General features: G+C 40.7%; 1 protein-coding gene across 18 annotated transcripts in view; it reads left to right on the top strand.

Moving 5' to 3' along the window:
• SMARCD3 (SWI/SNF related, matrix associated, actin dependent regulator of chromatin, subfamily d, member 3) overlaps nt 1–21373 on the top strand; it is a 110016-nt gene that overhangs the window by 45320 nt on the left and 43323 nt on the right. For 14 of the 18 annotated variants that reach the window (XM_066991309.1, XM_066991308.1, XM_013201161.3 and 11 more), the window contains 2 exons: nt 2392–2609; nt 5703–5745. The exons of 2 other annotated variants lie outside the window; for them this stretch is intronic. In XM_066991309.1, coding sequence (XP_066847410.1) covers nt 2401–2609; nt 5703–5745 — 252 coding nt within the window. In that variant the 5' untranslated portion in view covers nt 2392–2400. The remainder of the gene's footprint in view (nt 1–2391; nt 2610–5702; nt 5746–21373) is intronic. 2 more of the 18 variants (XM_066991312.1, XM_066991313.1) reach the window with 1 other exon arrangement.

The raw sequence follows: 21373 nt of genomic DNA, 5'->3' as shown, positions 1-21373 counted from the left end.
TTACTGTAAAATGTAACAGAGCATAATGTAAGAGCTGCTTTTCTGGCTCAGAGGAAAGGTCCCTCTAGGCCTGCAATGCTATCCCTAACAGCAACCATAACAGATGGCTACAATAGACAGAGAGAAGGGCAGGTGTGTGGAACATCAGTCTTCACGATTTTTTGATTGTGCACCCTTATCAGTAAAAAATTCTTGAGCATGCACCCTCCATATGTGTGTATTTATTTATAAATTCTATACATGAACTCCCATACTACTACGCACATTATAAAACAAACAGAAATTAAAAAAAAATAAAGATACAGATGAAAACTCTATTTAGAAAAAATGTTAATGGTACAAAAAAATCTTTACTTCTTGCACCCCAGTGGATTGTCTTGTGCACCCTCTGGGGTGCACACATTCCACTTTAGAGAGCACTAGAACACTTCTCCTATGTACTTTCTCAGTCTTTGACTGTTGATAACTCAGAGAAGTTTCTGAGCCAAACCTGTTTTCCATGTCTTTAGCATCCCTTTGAAAAGTAGTTCCACGGGTTCACTACCCGCTGTGTGGCAAAACACCGTTCTGTTTGTCTGTGAGCCTGACTCCTCGTGTTTCTCTGATGGCCAAGGTTTATGTGCTAGTAGGGGCAGTGAACAGTCAATCCCCATCTGCCCTCTCCAGGCCACTTGTGATTTTGCAGAGTTCTTGCAGAAGCCACCTTAGATTACCTTTGGTCATCTGTTTCCAGGTGGAAGAGTCATAGTATATTTGATTTTACCTATGTGGGTACTATTCCATATCTTATTTTTTCCATACCATTCTTTGTATTTTTTTCATCAGCAGAAAACAGAACTGCACACAGTATTCACTGTGCTGGCAAACCATGAACAATGGTGCAGTGATGTTCTCCGTTCTTTTCCTTGTCATTTATATTGTTTAATGGCTGATGTTTTTTTATAGAGGTATCTGTTTAAAAATCTTGCTTCTGTTGGGCAACAGTCAGCTCAGAGTACATTGTTTTGTATGTGTTGATTTGGATTGATTTCTTCCGTGTAAATCACTTGTCATATGTATTGAAATCCATTTTCATCCTCCTTTTACTTGTGCAGTCAGTCTCCTTAAGCAGTTCTTTGAAGCTGGTCTTCATCCTTGCCAGCCTGAATAACTTAACATCATCTACAATTTTTTTGCTTCCTTACTTTTTCCCTTTTTTTCTTTTTTTTTTTTTTTTTCAGGTTGCTTCTGAGTATGCTGAAAAGCATGGGTCCCAGAAAAACTCCTTTTATTGTCAGAAGCATTTACTTTTTCCCCATTTCTATACTTTAACCAATTACTTGTCTATAACGGATGCCATGGCCTTTTGGTTTCCTTGAAAGATTTTTTAGAGGGAGTTTAGAATTTCAAAAGACTTTTATGTATGATCATTCTTTTTCATATGTTGGTTCAAATGCATATAGTGTGTGTGTGTGTCTGTCTGTATTTTCACAAATATGTAAATATTTATAATAATATAAATAATAGTAATATAAATATAATAATATAATTTTGGTAATTCTTAGAATGAAACTAAGTTCTCTCTGTTTTAAGTTAAGTTTTGTGAGTGGCGGTTATTTTAATGGTCTTTTACCTTGAGGAATATAAACTAGGATTTACCATTGACTTTGCTATATGTCTAGTACATCATTAAGCTTGTGGTCTCACCTAAAGTGTCTGTTCCAGAACATGCTGAAGTCAACATAAATGTCAGGACTTTCAAATGCCTAAAGGAGCTGTTGGCAAACTGTCGCTGTCTCTCTCTCGCTTTTCTTTTTTTTTTTTTTAATTATAGAGCCTTGATTGGAAAGATGGCCTTTTCTTAAAGAATTCTTGTCACTTCATGAGCTTATGGTGCTCTCCAGTGTAGGTGGAGGCAAGGGCTCATAATGGAAAATGTTTTAGCATAGTATTTCCATAGTTCAGCTTTGCTTGTTACAACGTCCCTATTGAGCAAAGCAACCTGCTAGTCATTGCAAAATCTGAAGTGCTGTGGATGTGAGCTTGCTTGTGGCTTTGTTTAGTGTGTGGACTGCGCCAATTTGAACTGTGTGTAGCATGTCATGTCAGCTTCAGTCTGAAGGTAGAGCTATCTTCTGTAAGCTGGCCTGGGTGTTACTGACCACTGAGTGTTTTCCCTAGCCTGGAATTTCTCATCCCTCTTTCCTGTCTACTTTATCACAGAGTTCCTCTTTACGGTGTCCAGGAAATTCCCATTCAGATCTCTTGCAGTCTGCATTGCTGCATAGTGCTTAAAAGGATGGTAAAAATTGGGAACTTGCTGGAGCTAGTGTCTGGTTATGTACAAATGTTGTTGCAGCTGAGGAAGCAGGGACCAAACTGGCTCTTCTTTCTGTTTTGCTTCTTCCCCAGCGACCTGGGATGCCATCAGGAGCTCGAATGCCCCATCAGGGGGCTCCCATGGGTCCCCCAGGTCCCCCATATGTTGGAAGCCCCTCAGTGAGACCTGGGATGCCCCAGACTGTGATGGAAACAACAAGAAAACGCACTGCGCCACAGCAGGTCCAGCAACAACAGGTGCAGCAGCAAGTGCAACAGCAGCAGCAAGCTACTCAGAACCGAACTAGGAGGTGAGTATTCCAGGAAGGAAGCGATGGAAAACAATTTGAGGAAGAAAAACTGATCTCTTTTTAGCAATAGGTAAGACCGTTAAGATTGAATTAGACAGACCAGCAGATTTATATAGTGTCAGTTTCTTAAAACTGGGAAAAAAAAAAAAAAAAGAAAAAAAAAAGGTAAATTTTACTCTGTACTTTGTGAATGGTCTCTGAACAAGTTGACCATTACTAATTTCTTGTTTTGCAGTTAAAATGCTTTTACCTTGCAAGTGTATCGGGCTACAAATCTGGCCATTACATTTAGCTTGTAAAGTTAATGAACAATTCTTTTCTAATATATTACAACGATTTTATAATTTGTTGTCTGTTTTGTATAGTTTCTCTGATTTCTGACTGGCTAAGAAAATGGTTTGTAAACAAGAGACACGTGGAAAAGATTTTTGGTTGGTAATGTGAACTCTTGTACTATGGTCACTAAGCAGACTGTTCATAACACTCGCAGTTTTCCTAGGCATTGCTACATATAAAGTAGAGAGCTAATCATGGGAAATAATTTCCCAGAATTAGAGGGACTTCTAAAATGAGCTTTCTTTTTAATTTATGTCCACTTTGTACAGTGCTGAATGCACTCTCTCTTAAATAGCAGTTCTCCAATTTCTTTTTGCAACTTATTAGACCTTATCAGACAGGAGTTCCCAAGCGTGAGCCAGTTCCCAATAAACAGATAGGGTGCAGTCATCTGGGCTGTCTGCCTTTTGCAAAATCATTATAGGTATATATAGATTCAGACATTGTTCTGGTGGCGTCATCATATCTAGTTGTAGGTAAATGTGACTTCCTATGCTCAGTGCTTCAGGAGCCCTGCTCTGTCAGGGGTATATGCCTTGGGTCAGCAAGCCAGACTTGGGAATGTTTGTATCTGGGATGCATCTGGAAAGGACTCCAATCCTGAGAGTATTAATATATATTAAGATTGAATAAGATTAAGTACAGAAGGAATGTGTGTGGGTGCAGCATGTGAGCACAAGAGATACATGTACGTCATGGAGGCCTTGCCCAGCACTAGCCAAAATGCACATTCCACAGCACTTCCCAGGAGATTCTTCAGGAAACTGCACAAAATAATGCCTAGCCTTTAAATATACAACCTGAAAAATTGCCACAACTGGATAATTGAATTAAACTTCAGTCACCAGTTTCCAGGGATCATTAAAGAAGAATAGTTTGGTACCTAAAAGTTGATGTCAGAAGCCACAGAAGGAAGCAGTTCCCCCTCCCAGTTCTTAATTTTAACACAGCAGTAATCACTACTGTAGTGAGTCCAGCTTACACCAGTGCTTGTTAGGTACTCAGAAAAGTTTCTCTGTTTCTTCTGCCATGCCTTTCCTCCAGATAATGTTTTCAGTGTTTTCCCCTTGTTCATTTCTACCTCCCTGTCATTTCCCATTGAAACTTTCCTAGTTTTTCAGGCAAACTTTTCTGGCACCTTGGGTCCCAATTCTCGGATTAATTGAGCCCTATGTTGTATGGCACAAAAGGGCCAAGATGGTGTAATCTTCCTTTCTTGGCAGGTTTAGAAGACTAAAAGCAGGTAAATCTTTCTGTAACAGACTCCTGGAGAACTTCTGAGAACCATGTTTTTTGTGGGGTTGCCTTGTTTGTTAGTTTCTTTATAACTAAAAGCCTTCGGGGTTGCTGCGGGTGCATATTCCACTTCCTTTGGGAGGATGCAGTTTGCTCGTGCATTGCTTCCAGAATCTGAAGAGTTCAGTGCAGATTTGATTTTTGTCAGTTGTGAAAGGTCTTGGAGATTTAAACTATGTAACATTCTAGTCCCATTATTCCTGTACTTTTAAAAAGGGACATAGTTCACCTGTGAAAGCGGATGCAACTGTGTAAATGAATTTTCTACCCCAAGAGAGGATGTAGTTTGCACCTCCAAGCATAGAGAGTTTCTCAGGGTTGGCTTAGGTGGAGAGGAAGAAGAATCTCTTATTTCAGGCCAGGATTACTATTAGCAAATGCAGGAAGGGAGTATGCTGCACTGATGTGTGTGGAAACAGCCTTTATGTGGACATGGCTGATGACAGACTTTCAAGATGAGAACAGTAAGGAAGGGCATCCTTGTGACATGGCAGACTGGCAGCAGGCAGTTGTCTTTCTCCCATTTTTCTGTCACAGATGGAGTGATTCATCTCCTCCTTAAGATAAAGGCCTCACGAATTACAGAGGTGAAGAGTAAGGCCTGAATTCTTTCTTGGCCTTGCTAGAGAAAGCGAGGTGACAGTTTGATGGGAACAAATGCTTTTTAGAATCTGAAGAATTCAAAAGACGATATATTTGGCAGTCTTCCTAACAATAGCATTTCTTAGGCTTATATAAATTTGGCTGTATGCATATGAACGCAGGAGCGTTTTTAAAAGCATACATACATAAATGTGCTTGTGTCTGGGTATGGACACATGCATATGCCCTAGAGGAACACAGATATCTTCCCACATACATGTTCATAAAGACGAACAAGCATGGAGACATAAACCCACTTACCTTTGTAGGTCACTCACTTCAATAAAACAATTGTGTGTATGTAGGGAAGGGTGCATATATATTTGTGTTTTCATATGCAAATGAACATCAACACTCAATTTTGGGCATGAATGAATGCATACTCAGATCAGTTTGAACAAGTTCATGTTTTCAGTTTACAGGCACTCACCTCTTACTTGTGTGTGCGCATAGGTATGTCTATGCACACTTCCACACATGTGCAGTGTCTGTCTCCATGCTCTTTCTGTATCTATAGACGACGTGCACATGCACTTGCATACATTGCCGCCCTGCACCATAGAAGATGCTGTGATCAAAGAACTTGTGCACTTCTTTCCAAGATGCATAACAGACAGCTCTGATTTGTTCTTAGCTAACTACCTCCCCAGGCTGCTGAGAGAAGGGGTCCTAGGTCCTGGGCATGGGTGAGACCCTTTTGCTGATGCATGCACAGCTGTGCACCAGCATGTGGAGATGTCAGGATAATTTAGCAGGTGGCCTCGTTACTCCTAGATCTGTCACCATGGTAACGTGTTTTTTTCTTTAAAAAATGTACAGTGCCAAGAGGAGGAAGATGGCTGACAAAATTCTCCCTCAGAGGGTGAGTCGCTTTCATTTCCTATTCCCTTCACAATCAGTTCAGCATCTTAGTGTAATTAGAGGGATTTTAGAAAATACTTTCACTTTTTGTTTAAAAAATCTAATTAAAAAGTAAGTAGGCAGTGGGTGAAAGTCTAGAGAGCAAGGCTGGGGCTAGGGCTGGGGGCTGGGAGTGTGGAGTGCAACCCGGCCTGTGTCATCCTCTTGCATTGGGTTAGCTGTGCCAGCACTGCCACTTGCTGGATGGACAGTGGTGCTCGTCTGTGAGGTACATGACTTGATGATGCTGGGGCCCTCTGGATCTTAAAGATGTTTTTGATCAATTTTTGAGGCTGGCCAAAAATTGGTTTGGAGTGCAGATGTTCCTGCAGGAGATGAACTTGTTCTTAGGTCTCTCTGGCCCGGTAGACCTGACAGGTTCTAATTTTCGCGGTTGTGTCTTAATACGACTGAATCCACATAAACAACAGAGTTCAAGGGGCCTGTGTTGTTCAGACAGATAATAATTCTCTTATCCTTGCAGATACATCTAGCTTTTAGTAGGTGTCTATGCTTGATCCTCAATGTTTAAATGTTCTACTTCCTTTTCAAACATCAGCATTTCTCACTGCTCTCCTTCTCTTTCATTATTCCCAGACTTTTCTGTTCCTGTACCCTCTTTAGTACAGTTCCCCTAAAATATACGTGCTCCCAAAAAGCAAGGTTCTTTAGTCTTCTAAACACACACTCATCGCACTGTAGTCCCAGTTTCTTTGGCTTCTGGTGCTCTTTCTGGGCTCAGAATTCCTTTCATAGGTATGTGGATCTCCGCTTCCTCTTCAAATCTACCTTTCAACTACTAGTGTAAACCCAAACTTGATGACAACCTTCAGGTTCTCTTCTGTGACATTCCAAAGGTACCTAGTTACAACCAACTGAAGGTGAGCCCACTTTGGTACTCCTGATATCAAATTATCACTTCTCATGTTGTAACTCCTGCTACCCTCTGAAAGCACAGTCTTTAGTAGGTTACCCATTAGTTTTTTCATGCTGCTGTCTTGAAAGAACTAAGCTACCATGAAATTCAGACCTTTGAACTACTTGCAGTCTCCATGCTGTTTGTGTTGAAAGTTTCATTCCTGCTTTGCTTGGAGTCTGTACTTTCTTAGACAAGAAATGTAGCTGTCATTCTGTCTCACAAATTGTTTTCAGAGACAATTATATATCCTGTATGGTGAGACTATCATTTTAAACGTGTCCATTTGAAGGCTTTTTTTTTTTTTTTTTTCTGTCCTGGTGCCTCTATAAGATGAAAAGGTCTCAGAACAGAGGTAACCAAAATTCTTTGGCAACAGAAGTCTTACGCCTCTTTATCAAATCCATGATAATTTTTAATAGGTAGAGCATACCTTCAGATATGTCAAAAAGCTATACACAGATACTAGCACCTTTCAGAACCATGCTGTTACCAAGTCTTCCTGCCTTTCAGTATCTTTGTTGCTGTCAGCCAATAATTTTAACTGATGCAATGATTAGACAACACAAATTGCTAGAGTCCTGTCTGCAATAGAGTTTTATGAGTGCAGTTGAAGTGATGGTATCAATGATATGATTTTGTGTCTGAATTAAGGTACTATATTAGGCTGCAGTCTGTGTATCAGAACCTCCTAACTTTCACTATTCATGAGATGGGGAAATGCTGTGTACATTAGTGTCCTGTCAAGTGGAAGATTTGCATTGGTGGGTATGGAAAGCAAGCAAAACACAGGGTAAAACTTCCAGCTTTCCAGAGCTAGTTCTAGAGTATTTTCCAGCCAATGGGCATCTGTTTCCACAAGGTTTTTGCAGTCTCTTGCTTGTGTTTTCTGGTAACTATGATGGAAAGAGGTGTTGATATTAAACACATTTTACTCTTGAGATACCAGCTTACGTAATAGAAAATGGAAAATGAGGTGAGTTCTCAGCGTTGGTTGCTGCCCTAGTCAGGAAATTGCATGGATACCCTGGTAGTGGACTTCCAGACTCTGATCAAGCTTGTGCTTCACATTGCAGCATGTTTCTAGCTGGGTAGGGTTGCACATACGCTACAGTTTAGCTATTTGACAAGGACTTAGTTTTGCATAGATATAATTGTACAGGAACAGTTCAGCCTAGCAAACTATTACGTATAGGAAGATAGGATTATCAAACCGCAGGGGACCTCCTGGCACATCCAGTTTGATTCACCCTGCCATAGAAGCCATGTCACACAATTGCTGCTTCAAGACTAGTTAGCTTCCTTACCTCATTTTAGATTTGGCAGCTCCCACACTTTTTTTGGTTAGGCTCAGCAAAGCAAGTGGTTTCAGTTTTCCAAGTAAGAGTGCCTCCCTATGATTCTAATCCTCACAGTCCTTCGTTGTATCTATTCCACGCTTATTTCACACCTTTTGAACTTCTTTAATTTTACCTCTCAGGAGACCAGAACTATACATAGTATTCTAGATTACCAGTATCACCGATACTTGAATAACATTAATGCATTTCTGTGTCTACTGGAAAGAGCTAGTGATACCCCATTACGATCAGATTTTCTTTATTACAGCCTTCCTGCATTGATATAGCATACAGTCATTCTATGACTGACTAATACTCATAAGTATATTTCTACTTCCTTTTCTTTGCAACTGGTGATTTCCCATATTAGAGCAGGAATTGTTGGTATAGACTCTGAGGAACATGATCTTGTGTTTTGTAATGTTATAGTTCATCCCATTTCTATTATACAGTTCTCAGCTTCCTTATACTCTTTGTACTATCCTCTGCCTTGTATTGACAATACCACCAAATTTGTCATTATTAAGTTTTGTTAACATACTTCTAATCTTGTGTCTTGGTTTCTACCTCAGGCCACATCTGCCTTTAGAGAAACATGACCGCACACCAGATTGCTCCTCATCTTTCTCTAGGCCATTCTTCCTCATTACTGCTGGTCAATGTATGTCTTTCTGTTAGTTCTGAGTCATTGCTTGTTTTCCAGGCGCTATGACTGTGATTGACTGTTCTGTTTCTTCAGCTTCCATGCCTACTTTCTAATACAAGAAGCTCTACTGAAAATTATTCTGACTCCACAGCTATGCATCTCTTTGCTTTCACCCATTAAGTTTGCTGAGTGGAGCGCAACTTTCAAACAGCAAGCCCTGTCTCCTTCAGTGGGATGCTTGCCTCTTACTATTGGCTACTCTTTCTCAGTGCTTCCCTCTGAGGACTTCTTGTCTATTTGTGTTGATGGGTTTTCGTACACCGGCCCTTCAATTTTCATCCTCTCTTCTTCACCTTTATAATCAGTCAACTCCTGCTGCTGTCCACTGACCACCATATAGGATTCCTCTGCTGAACTCTCATACCATAATAGCTGTCCTGTTTTTGTTTATTCACTGTATGTCTGTTGTCAACCTTTTTCTCCATCTGTGTCAACCAGAAGTGAAGCATACATGAATCTGCTGCTATTCATTCATAAGGAAAAAATGGTGAGGAATGTGATAATCAGTGGCAGCCTTAGCTTTAGCAACTTTGAAATAATGAAGTTCAAGATCCTGAAGGGAATGAGAAAGAGAACAAGCGAAGTGTAGACCCTGTATTTCAGACAAGCAGAGCTTGCGTTATTCAGGGAACAGGTAGGTGTGATCCCATGGGAGGCAACTCTGAAGGGCAAAGAAGCTCAGGAGATCTGGGAGGTCTTTAAGGGCAGCCTCCTTCACGCTCAAGAGCAGTCCATCCTGATATACAAGAAAATGTGTAGATTTATGAGAAGCCCAGGTTGATAAGCAGGGAACTCGGAGTGCAGCACCCGGTATGAAAAGGCAGTATACAGAAAGTGGAAGCGTGGACAGGCTAAAGGAGGAATTTAGAAACGTTGCCTGGGCAAGTAGGGATTGGTATCAGAAAAGTCAAAGCTCAGCTGTAGTTGAGACTTGCAGGCAACATCAAGGACAACAAGAAGAGCTTTCACTGGCACATTAGTAATAAAAAACTGACCAAGGAAAATGTGGGCCTGGTGCTGAGTGGGGTAGGTGATACAGGGATGACAGACACAGATAAGGCTGAGTTACTCAAATCCTTCTTTGTCTCAGCCTGCATTTAAAATGTCTCCCATACCTCTGTGATCAGATAACATGTTCAAAAGTAATGACCAGTAATGGACAGGGATTGAGCCAGGGATTATATGAGATAACTCAACCCATACAAGCCCATCAACAGGCTGCATCCACAGTGCTAAAGGAACTGTCCAATGTCCTTGCAAGGTTATTCTCTATCACCTTTGAAGTGTTGTAGAAATCAGGACAGGTCCTTGATGACTAGAGAAGGGCAGTTTTTGCACTCATCTTCACAGAAGATTGAAAGAACAACCCAGGGAACTGCTGGCTAATCACTCTCACCTTGGTCCCTGGGAAAATTGTTGAGTGAGTCCTCTTTGAAACACATTTTTGGGCATGCAAAGGAGAAGGTGCTAACTGGGAGCAGTGAGCATGGATTTAGCAAGGGTAAATCATGCTTGACCAACCTGATTGCATCTTCTGTTAAAATGACTGAATCTGTGAGCAAGAGATAGTAATGGATATCATTTACCTTGGCTTTTGAAAAGTTTTCAACATTGTCTGCCACAATATTCATATATCCAAGTTGTTACATTTTGATCTAGACGGGTGGACAACCAGACAGATAAAAATATGGCTGGATGATTGGACTTAGAGGGTAGTGGCTAATGGGTCACACTACCAGGGAGACAGTGACAAGCTGAGTACTGCAGTGATATATCCTGGCAGCTGTTCTGTTTAGCATCTTTATCAGTGACCTGGAGGAGGCAGTTGATATGCTTGCTCACAGTATTTGCAGATGACAAGGTGTGGGGGGGGGCAGCAGTTGATACCCTTGAAGGCAGGCTGCCATCCGCAGGAAGCTGGACAGGCTGGAGGAATGATCCGACAGGAACATCATGAAATTTAACAAGGTCAAACATAAAGTTCTGCCCTGAGAAAGGAATAAGCTTTTGCTGGGACTGTCAGGGGAGCATCTCTGCAGGAAAGGCCCTGGAGGCCCTGGCGGACAGTGAGCTGAGCATACACAAGCAGTGTGCCCTGGCAGCTAAGACGACTAATGACATTCTGGGCTGTATGAGCAAGAGCACAGGCAAGAGACTGAGAGATGTGACTACCCCTCACAGCTAGAATACCATTTCTGTTTTTTGGAACCCTAATTTGAGAAAGACATTGGCAAACTGGAGTGAGTTCAGCTGAGCGTCTTCACAAGGGTCAGAAGGCTGGAACAACACATGCTTTCAGGAGAGGCAGAGAGAACTGGGCTTGTTCAGCCTGGACAAACGGTGGCTCTGAGCTAAAGCTCAGCTGGAATTGAACCTAGCAAGATATGTTTCAGGCAGCAAGAAAGCCTTCTGCAAGTGAGTCAGCAGGAGAAGGAAGACTAAGGAAGACCTGGGTCTGCTGCTCAAGTCAAAAGCTATGGAAAAGGGCGAGGTGCTCAGTGCTGTTTTTGCCTCCATTTCTCCTGGCAGGTTGTGCCCTCAGGCCTCCCTGGCCCCTGAGCCTGGGACAGAGCTGGGGGAGCAGGGCTATTGGGAGAGACCTTGACAAGTTGCAGAAAGAGGATGGCAGTTCAACATCATGAAGTTCAACACAGGCAAATACAAAGTTCTGCTCCTGGGCTAGAATAACCCCATGCACTGGTACAGGTGGGCGTCAACTGAGTAGAAAACAACTTTGCAGGAGAGGACCTGGGGGTCCTCATGGACGGTAAGTGGAGAATGAGCCTGTGAGGTAACCTGGCTGGGATAAAGGCTGACCACAAAATGGGCAGTATTAGCCTGAGCGATGCCATCAAGCCAAGGAAAGAGGCTACGCCAAACTTGGAAAACTGCATCTGGACTTCTGCACACAGGACCAGAAAGACTTGTGATGTACTGGAGTGAGCCCCATAGCAGGCCACGACGATGACTGGGGCTGGAGCACATGCCTGCCAAGAGAAGCTGCAAGAGCTGGGTTTGTCCAGCCTTGAGAAGAGGCAGGGAAGAGGAGAGCCTATTGCTGAGTGCAACTGCCCTATGGGAAGGTGCAGAGAAGACGGAGCAAGGCTCTTCTTGGAGGTGCACAGCAACAGGATGAAAGGCAACAGATACAACTTGCGACATGGGAAACTGACTCAATGTAAGGAACCATGATGATACTAAAACACTGGAACAGGTTGCCAAAAGATTCCGTGGCATGTCCAGCCTTGGAGGTATTCGGAACCGACTAGACCTTTTCCTGAACAACGTCACTTGAACCTTTCTTTTTTGAGAAACAGTTGCTCTGCATGGCCTCCAGAGGTTCGGCTGATCCAAATTATTTTGTGATTACTGAGGTTTGAACAATTATCAATCCAAATCATGTTTTTGCTTGATATTCAGTGAATCCTTTGTGTTTGAGGACTGTTCATAAACGCATGTCATGAAGTTCAGCTCAGTACCTTTGCTTTTGTAGTTTCAAAACGAATTGCTCCCAGCATGTGGATGAGTGGTGTTTGTCTTCTGTTGGAAGCAGGTACGGTGGTTGCTTTTGATATGATCTGACCAGCAAAGGACTGCCTTGTTATTAAACACCTGTGGAGATCAAGGCAGGCTTAGTTGCAACTGGGCATGTTTCAGCCAGAAGTACTCCTATCAGGGCTCTATTTAGGAACCAAAATCTTTCAGTATCATACGAAGTTAAGATCATGGCTGAGGTGGTTATACTCTGTCATCAGGAAAGATTTTATACGTACATCTGATGTTGGAAGTCAGTAAGGCTGACAGGGATACATCACTAGGGTTTCCTAGTGTCCACACTTCACCTAGGGATACTAATCAAAACCCAAACAACTATGTTCATAAAAGAGTCAATGCTGAAAATGCATTTACAAGATCTTCTGTTTCCTGATGACAGAAATCACAGAAATTAATAATGTTTTTGTTTGTTTTGTGTTGTGTTGTTTTGTTTTCAAAAGGGAGGGATCAAGATCTAACCTGTTTGCAGTAGGATAATAGAGAATACTGGAGACGTATGTTTTTTAGTGACTGTGAATGTGAGAGGTGGCTTGCTTCTTTGCAGATATGGGAAATCCCAAACATGTTTCTCCGTATGTCTCTGATATTACACGTCAATAGTAATGACCAGTACAACTCACAAAAACCTCTACCTCTGTCTTGAGCTCAGGATTTCCATCACTAATGCTGATTGTTTTCCTGTCATTTCCTATCATTATTCTCTCACGGTGTTTGGTATAAAGCCAAACTTTACATATGAGTAGTGTTCCTTATGGTCTGTATGTTTGGATATGAACACCTAATAGTTGTATTAAGAAATCTGTTCAATTTTACTAGAGGGTGGCAAACATTCTTATGGAAGACTTTAAAAAGAAAGCACATATTTGATCTTCTGGGAGAAGAAAAACTTAATTTATTTTTTAGTATCATACAACTAGACAAATAATTTGAAGCCTGACCTTACCTTGAGAACTTACTACTAGTTTGTTTTGGTTTTGTTGACCTTCTAGAAGGCAGGCCTGAGGATTTACCTGTAATTGGGAGCTTATGTATGACAAATCATTAGTGATTAAATATTCTTTGCAGTGGCTGGCCAATTGTTTCAGCATCTGGCTGCACTCACTCTGAAGAATTTTCACTTTATTTCTAATCTGAATTTAAACAATTTCAAGTTCTGTTTCCTTGGATGTTCTCAAAGTGTTGTCACTTTGATAGTCAAAGAAACTTTTTTTCTTTTCTTGTAGATAGATATATACTCATAAGCAAAGCTAAATGAATTGGCTTCATGGGACCTCCTATTATTGAGCATGCTTTCCTGTCTGTTAAACATCTCAATAACTTTTCTCAAAATTTTCTTCAATTTGTTAGCGGATTTCTTAATTTGTGCCTCTGGCGTTCTTGTAGTGATTATGTTATTACCAATGATGGTACTAATTGTAAAATATTTAGCTATTCTCCATGTTTTCCTGCTCATGTATTTAAGAAATGCACAGGCCTGTTGGGCTACAATGGTGTTCTGGACTATTGTGTCCCCATGTCTTACATTCTTTGCTTCTAATATTTTGACTGTTCAAATACATTTAATAATTTGTGTTGTCTTCTCCCAGATCACCATGGTATAGATCCATAGTGCTCTGTTCTCTATTTCCAATGTTGCCATTGAGTTTCACTTGTAGATTCTGTTCATTACATTAAGTTATAAGAGCCCCAGAACCATTCCTCTTCTTTATATCTGTCATTTTGTTTGTCTGCTTATTGCTGCTCATCATGCAAATGACTTGATTAATTTACCCACAGTGAGTTTTGGTCACTTCCATCAGAAGCCATGGTCTCATTAGCATCCCCCAGTATAGATAAATAACTGCTTGCTTTATTGTGCGTTTCATTGTATTTGTTCATTACTGCAACTCTTCTGCAGTCCAGTCAGCAAACTCAGAAACAGCCTTTTCTGCAAGTGTGTTGCAGTCTTTTCAGGTCATTATTAACGTAAAATGTTAATGCATTTGCATCTCTCTTTTATGCTTTCCTGAATCATTTAAATAAAAATACCAAGTCAAAGATGTTGAAAGACTTAAGGTTTCATATATCATTTGGCCATGATGAAAACTGAATCATTGTCCTACTGCTTTTTTTTTTTTTCTTATTTCTTCAGGGAACCCATGGCCATTAATTGTTTATTATCTGTGTCTCACTGAACTCCTTAAAATGTTGTTGTGAAGGACCGTATCTCTAAGCAACACTTGTAAGCCTAAAATACCTTTTTTTTTTTTCCTTTATCCATTTTGACATTTTCAAGGAATGGGTGGGACAAAATTTTCTTGCAGAGTGACACAGCTCAATCTGTTAATGCTTAGAAGAATAACTTTGAAATTCATATGGTGCTTTCAAGTACTCCTCCAGCCACAGCAGTAATGAGCTTGGAATGGACATATTAGATCAGTCTTGACATAACGTGTATCTTTTTCTCTAGCCTGGCAGACTAGAGCAGAGTTGTTTCTTTGTTGTGCTTGAGAATGTTTAGCCTAGATTTAGATGCCCGTGACTCTTTATTTCATAACTGGGAAATGCTCATGATGTTCTGCTCAAAATATTGTAGGGGAATTAGAGTAAATCTCTTTAAACCTTACATGTATGTTTTAGCTGTGCATAACAGGCATATCTGTCCTGATTCCATGGTTCTTCTTTACTTTAAATCATAATACAATTCATCTTTTTGGTTTTATTCCTATAATTCTGTGATTATAAACAGCTAAATACTTTCTCTTGTCAAATTCTTTTTCTTTAGCTAATGTTTTGTTTTCTATTTTTGATAACGAGATAGCCAGACTAAAGGTAATATTCTAAATAAAATTACAAATGCATCGTGCCTCAACATGATTGCATATTAGGATGATGATGATTATGATGGAGTTGGGGGGTAAGTAAGGAACAGAAATAAGAGTTAAGGAAATGGCAAAGCAAAAGCAGAGGAAAAAGTTTTTCCAATTAGAACACTATTTTTTGAGAGTTGGGAAGTGTAGACTGGGGATTCCACCTCTGTGCTAAGGATTGCTGGATTAGATTACACTCTGCTGCACTTTCATTACTGGGCAGCCTCACCTCTGCTTTGTCTGACTATACTGTCTTGAAAGACGATACTACGTGTTACCCCTGCTTCCCAGTAGTCTAATCCAGAATCTCAACACTTTGATGCTTAGAAACTTTCCAGATTTAAAATCTTAATTAATCAATGTTCAGCTTAAATTCACTTCTTCTTGGAATAGCACATCTTTAGCTTAAAATCATTTTTGTTTCTGAGATCAAAGAAAACTTTTAATTCTTTTGAAACTTGAAATCGGAATTGCCATATGACTCACATTCTCCTGGCTTGCCAAATAGTAGTTTACAGCATGGGTAGAAGGTATATATATATAGCCTGTATATGCAGTATAAAACACACAAGCATGCAACTCAACACTTCTTCTCCAAGCCTTGGAAGCCCTGAGAAAATAATTTTTGTCATTATTTATTGAGTAGGAAAGGCAGCCAATGAAAGTCATAACTTTCTGGGAAAGTTTTTATGACACTAATGTGTTTTACAGTGCAATGGGGACTTTGTGCCGAGGATCACTGGTGAGATTTCACTCTGGTGATCTGCATCTTAGAATGAACCAAGAATATGGTTCTTGGGAAGGGGTGGGGATGGATGGACAGAAAATTTTGTGTCTGTGTGTCTGTCTGTGTGTGTCGGTGTCTGTGACCATCTATCCATAGGGGTGGAGGAGGGGAAGTCTGCCATAACACTGGTGGGAGGAAGTGTATGTGTACCCTAAAAGAAGTGCTTGAAGCTATCACTTTTTAGATTTCATTCCTCAGTTTGTCACAGTGGTTCTGGTTTTGTTTTGAAGAACATGCTCTCACAGTTCACACTATCAAATTCTTTTTCTCTGTTACATTCCTTATTTATATTACATTACAGTTATTTTCCTAAACTGGCAGCACATCCAAAGTCTGTTATCAGCATATTCCATTAGCTCACTTTTGGGGGTTTTCCTTCTTTTTCTTTGCAAGGTTGGTACTAAGTTGGCCCCATGATCAGTCTTTATTGAACTCCAGTGACAGCTGTAGGCTGATACTTCTCAGCTCAGTTCCTTATCCTGGCCTCTTTAGAGAGGTACTATGTACTGTGTAACTCTTGCACTAAACACCCTATCCTCTTCATCCGCCGTTCCATGAGCAGTGCTTCATAAGGTGCCTTACTCAATTCCTTATAAAGTTATTGAAAGTCATTTTCATCCCTCTATGATGAATTATCTTGGCTTGTTCCTGTATTCTCACAGTTTTTCTAAAGCCTTATTAAAATTGGCACTCCAGTCCATATTATTCCTATCTTGATTTAGAAAGATTTTAAGGCCACCAAAACACAGTTTTTAATTAAGTCCCACTTTACTCAACCAGAGGTGTAACTGCCCTTTCCAGTACACTCATGAACTTAAGCGTTTGCTTTGCCTGCCCACAAAGACTTCTTAATCATTTCTGAACTCTTACTTTCAAGAGCTGTTTGTCTATACTGGGATCCTGATTTATTTGCTCATAGATAAAACATAGGACTAGAAGGATCTCTTGGTGATGAACAGAGTAATACTACTACAATGAATCAAATTGTGTAAACTTTGTCATAACCAGCAAGGCTCTATCTTAAACATGAATTCAAGGTACTGTGGGCAAGAACCTGCTGGAGGGCTATTCAAGAAAATCGTGTTTCTGATCAAAACTTTCCTCAGAATTCCAGCATGGGGTTATTGACAAATTTCTTGATACAAGAAAAAATGAGCAGATTGGATCACATAAATTTTATCCATCAAAAATGATACGTACAGATTCATAGCTACATCTAGCTGTATAAAAAGATAAATTGCTTCAGTAAACAAACTTTATTGAGAGTCCCTATTGCCGTATGGATCCTCTATTCTCATTTACTTTCTGTCATTGTTAATGTCCTCCATGTTTTTTGATTCAGTGATATCCTTAAATACATTAATGGTAGTTTATCTTTTTCCAGTGATTCCTTCAGAACTCTCCTGAGGAACCGTAAGCCTTGTATGCATATGTACTATACGTATTACCTGTGCATTTTACTTGAAATTAAATGTTTTATATATAACATGCATTCACAGTTGTGTAGTATGAAGTAAAAATTAACTGTAATTTAGTCTCTGTTACATACAGAAAAATGTAAGCTGAAAGTGACCAGTGGAGGTCATGCAGACTAGTCCTCAAACACAAAGGATTCACTGAATATCAAGCAAAAACATGATTTGGATTGATAATTGTTCAAACCTCAGTAATCACAAAATAATATGGATCAGCCGAACCTCTGGAGGCCATGCAGAGCAACTGTTTCTCAAAAAAGAAAGGTTCAAGTGACGTTGTTCAGGAAAAGGTCTAGTCGGTTCCGAATACCTCCAAGGCTGGACATGCCACGGAATCTTTTGGCAACCTGTTCCAGTGTTTTAGTATCATCATGGTTCCTTACATTGAGTCAGTTTCCCATGTCGCAAGTTGTATCTGTTGCCTTTCATCCTGTTGCTGTGCACCTCCAAGAAGAGCCTTGCTCCGTCTTCTCTGCACCTTCCCATAGGGCAGTTGCACTCAGCAATAGGCTCTCCTCTTCCCTGCCTCTTCTCAAGGCTGGACAAACCCAGCTCTTGCAGCTTCTCTTGGCAGGCATGTGCTCCAGCCCCAGTCATCGTCGTGGCCTGCTATGGGGCTCACTCCAGTACATCACAAGTCTTTCTGGTCCTGTGTGCAGAAGTCCAGATGCAGTTTTCCAAGTTTGGCGTAGCCTCTTTCCTTGGCTTGATGGCATCGCTCAGGCTAATACTGCCCATTTTGTGGTCAGCCTTTATCCCAGCCAGGTTACCTCACAGGCTCATTCTCCACTTACTGTCCATGAGGGGACCCCCAGGTCCTCTCCTGCAAAGTTGTTTTCTACTCAGTTGACGCCCACCTGTACCAGTGCATGGGGTTATTCTAGCCCAGGAGCAGAACTTTGTATTTGCCTGTGTTGAACTTCATGATGTTGAACTGCCATCCTCTTTCTGCAACTTGTCAAGGTCTCTCCCAATAGCCCTGCTCCCCCAGCTCTGTCCCAGGCTCAGGGGCCAGGGAGGCCTGAGGGCACAACCTGCCAGGAGAAATGGAGGCAAAAACAGCACTGAGCACCTCGCCCTTTTCCATAGCTTTTGACTTGAGCAGCAGACCCAGGTCTTCCTTAGTCTTCCTTCTCCTGCTGACTCACTTGCAGAAGGCTTTCTTGCTGCCTGAAACATATCTTGCTAGGTTCAATTCCAGCTGAGCTTTCCTAATTTCCTGCTTCTATGCTTGGGCACTGCCGTTCTGTTTCTGTTGGGTAGGGCATCCCTACTCCCACCTCCATGCACGCCTTTTTTGCACTTGAGGCCAGTCAGGAATCAAGTGCTTGATTCTCCTGGCCTCCTGCCAGGCCTGCTGAACAATATGTGCATTGGTCTGGATCATTCCCCTTTGCTTTGAAAATGTTGTCGTTGAAGTTCAGTCGACTTCCCTAAGTCCCTATGTCCTTCAGGGATCCCCATCATCTTATGGAATCTTTCCAGGCAGATACCTTAACATGTTAAAACCTGCCCTCCTAATCTTGCTTCCTTCTCAAAGGATCCCAAACTCCACTATCTCATTTTTACTGTAGCCAGGACTGTCCTTGATCTTCACATCCACAAACAGTTCTTCCTTCCTTGTTTGTAACAGGTTCAGCAGTCAGCTTGCTTATAACCTCTGTCAATAAATTGTTATCAATCCAATTCAGGAATCTCCTATAGTGCTCATGCCCAGTGCTATCACTAAGTGGATCTCAAGGTGGTTAGTCCCGCATGAGCATGAGGGCCTATAACAATGGGACTTCCTCCAGATGTCTAAAATGCTTTGTCTCCTCCTTGATCAGGTGGTTTGTAGGAGATGCATTGCACAGTATCAGCTGTTCCAATGCAACTCTTAGCATTCAGATGAAGTCTTTGCGTAGTGTGCAGCTGGTTGTCATTGCCTTCCAAGACATCATATTCTGCCAGTCGTAGAAGCTATCCCATGATGTTTCTCATATCCAAGAGACTGTAGCGTTGCAGTTGTTCACTGACTTCCAATTCCATCTGTTTGTTTGTTTCACAAGCTGTGTGCTTTTGTTTGCAGGTAAATGTGGTGGGGCTCCACACTGAGCTGCTTTTACAAGGAAGGTCTGAGAGCCCTTCCCCATCATGATGTTCACTGCTCCCTATCCTCACTGCCCCCATTCTTCTACTTTTTGCATTCTTTGGTCACCATCAGTAAAAAAAAAATAAATCCATGGTGGTAAAGGATAAATGTGCGGAAATTAATAGCATTATCTTATTTCTAATTTTTAAATTTTTACATTGAATTTTCACAGTAGGAAAAAAAGAACTCCAGACCCAAGAAAGACCCTATCTTACTAATGTTAATAAGAATTTGCTCCAGTTATCCATATAATTCTAAGAGAAGGTTTAACATACGTGCTTCACGACCTCAGATGATGAGATGCTGCTGCTAGGTGATTTTTGTCGCTTCTTGAAATAGATAAAGGCCAGGATGGAGAATTCAGCTCTTGAAATACTCTTTGCACATTTATACTTATAACTTTTGTTTTTTTTTAAAAAAAAGAGAGGAGACTTGCATGTAGCTATGAGCTTTTCAATTATAGGAAACAATGCAAGAAGAAACTTTTGTAGGCTGCACAGATCCTATGAACAAAACAGAAAAATGAATTACGTACTACTGGATGGAGTGCAAAAATATCTTTAACTTTTTGAGCTAATATCTAGGAGAAACAAAGAAAAATATTATTTGTGACGTGTTACTGCTGGAGCTTGCCTTTAATTGTCCTCTAATTCTTGAGGGGAAATTGGGAAAGAGTATGGGATTGGACCATTATCATGCTACCCCAAAATTATTTGAATACTAGGCTGAGCAAGCAAAAGACTGTCAGAGCAGCCAAAACTGAGCTGAATGAACCTTTGTTCTAGTTCAGTATCCTGTCTTCACTGTGGCTGTAACACATATCTACAAGAGGCTACAAACATGGGCAAGTATGTATAATTCTTCTCCCAAATACTTTCCCAACCCACAGCCACTTGCAGTTCAGGGAATTATAAGCAATATTAACTTTGTTGGCTAATTTTAGAGTGCTTATGCTTTCATAAATGATGTTTAACATCCAGTTTGGTTATAGACAGAATAGGAAATAGGAAATACCCCTTTGCTTTCACATGGTAAGAGATGTAGAAGTGTAGAATAGAAATATTTATTGATGATTACTGCTGTTTCTACAAACTTACTAGAAATTTCTTCATGTCCTGGGTCCAGTACCTTAAGAATCGTAGGAGAAGTTGTATCACAGCTGTAGTATATGCCTGATCTTGAGGGCTGTGTAGGCCAGCTCCCTGCTTCATTGTGTGCATAGGAGTTCATGAACTGACTGTGCCATGACTCAGAAGTAAAAGGCTGAAACTGGGTCCAGACTTTTTAAGTGATAGCAGTACATACAGCATTGAAGGAGCTGAGGAATCTTTTGTTCTCTGTGGGATAGAGTCATGGGGTATTTTCTTGCATCCTGAGATTTGTATTCACTGTGGGGAGGAAGAGGAAGTATTGCCTAGTTGTCTATTCTGCAAGCTCTCTGGCAACTCCTTGATGTTTCTACGGCAATGCTTGCTCTTTGTGCTTTTCTTTTAAAAACGTTTGTGTTCTTTTATTATTCTGTTGATAGTAAGAGTTTGTGGAAAAATACAAGCAGTTAAAAATACAGTGGTTCAGCTAAAGCTGAACAGAATTTCATGGAATAAAAGCAAAGCATTTATTTGGCTCATGGCTTCTGTTTTTCCAAAGTGTCAGTCTTGCTGCAAATAGTACAGGTGTTCTAGCATCTCAAATCAAACAAACAAATAATTAATGTTGAAAGAGACATTTATTTGGTAGTCTTGATCAGTCTAAATACATTAGGGAGTGATTGTTCCTCTTCACCCTGGAAAAAAGGAAGTGATGACAGAAACTGTCAACCCATGAAAAATGT

This window comes from Anser cygnoides, chromosome 2, assembly GCF_040182565.1.
Source record: "Anser cygnoides isolate HZ-2024a breed goose chromosome 2, Taihu_goose_T2T_genome, whole genome shotgun sequence".
In the NCBI taxonomy this organism is placed as follows: Eukaryota; Metazoa; Chordata; class Aves; order Anseriformes; family Anatidae; genus Anser; species Anser cygnoides.
Note: the sequence above shows the minus strand (reverse complement) of the source record. Positions and strands in the feature narration are given on the sequence as shown.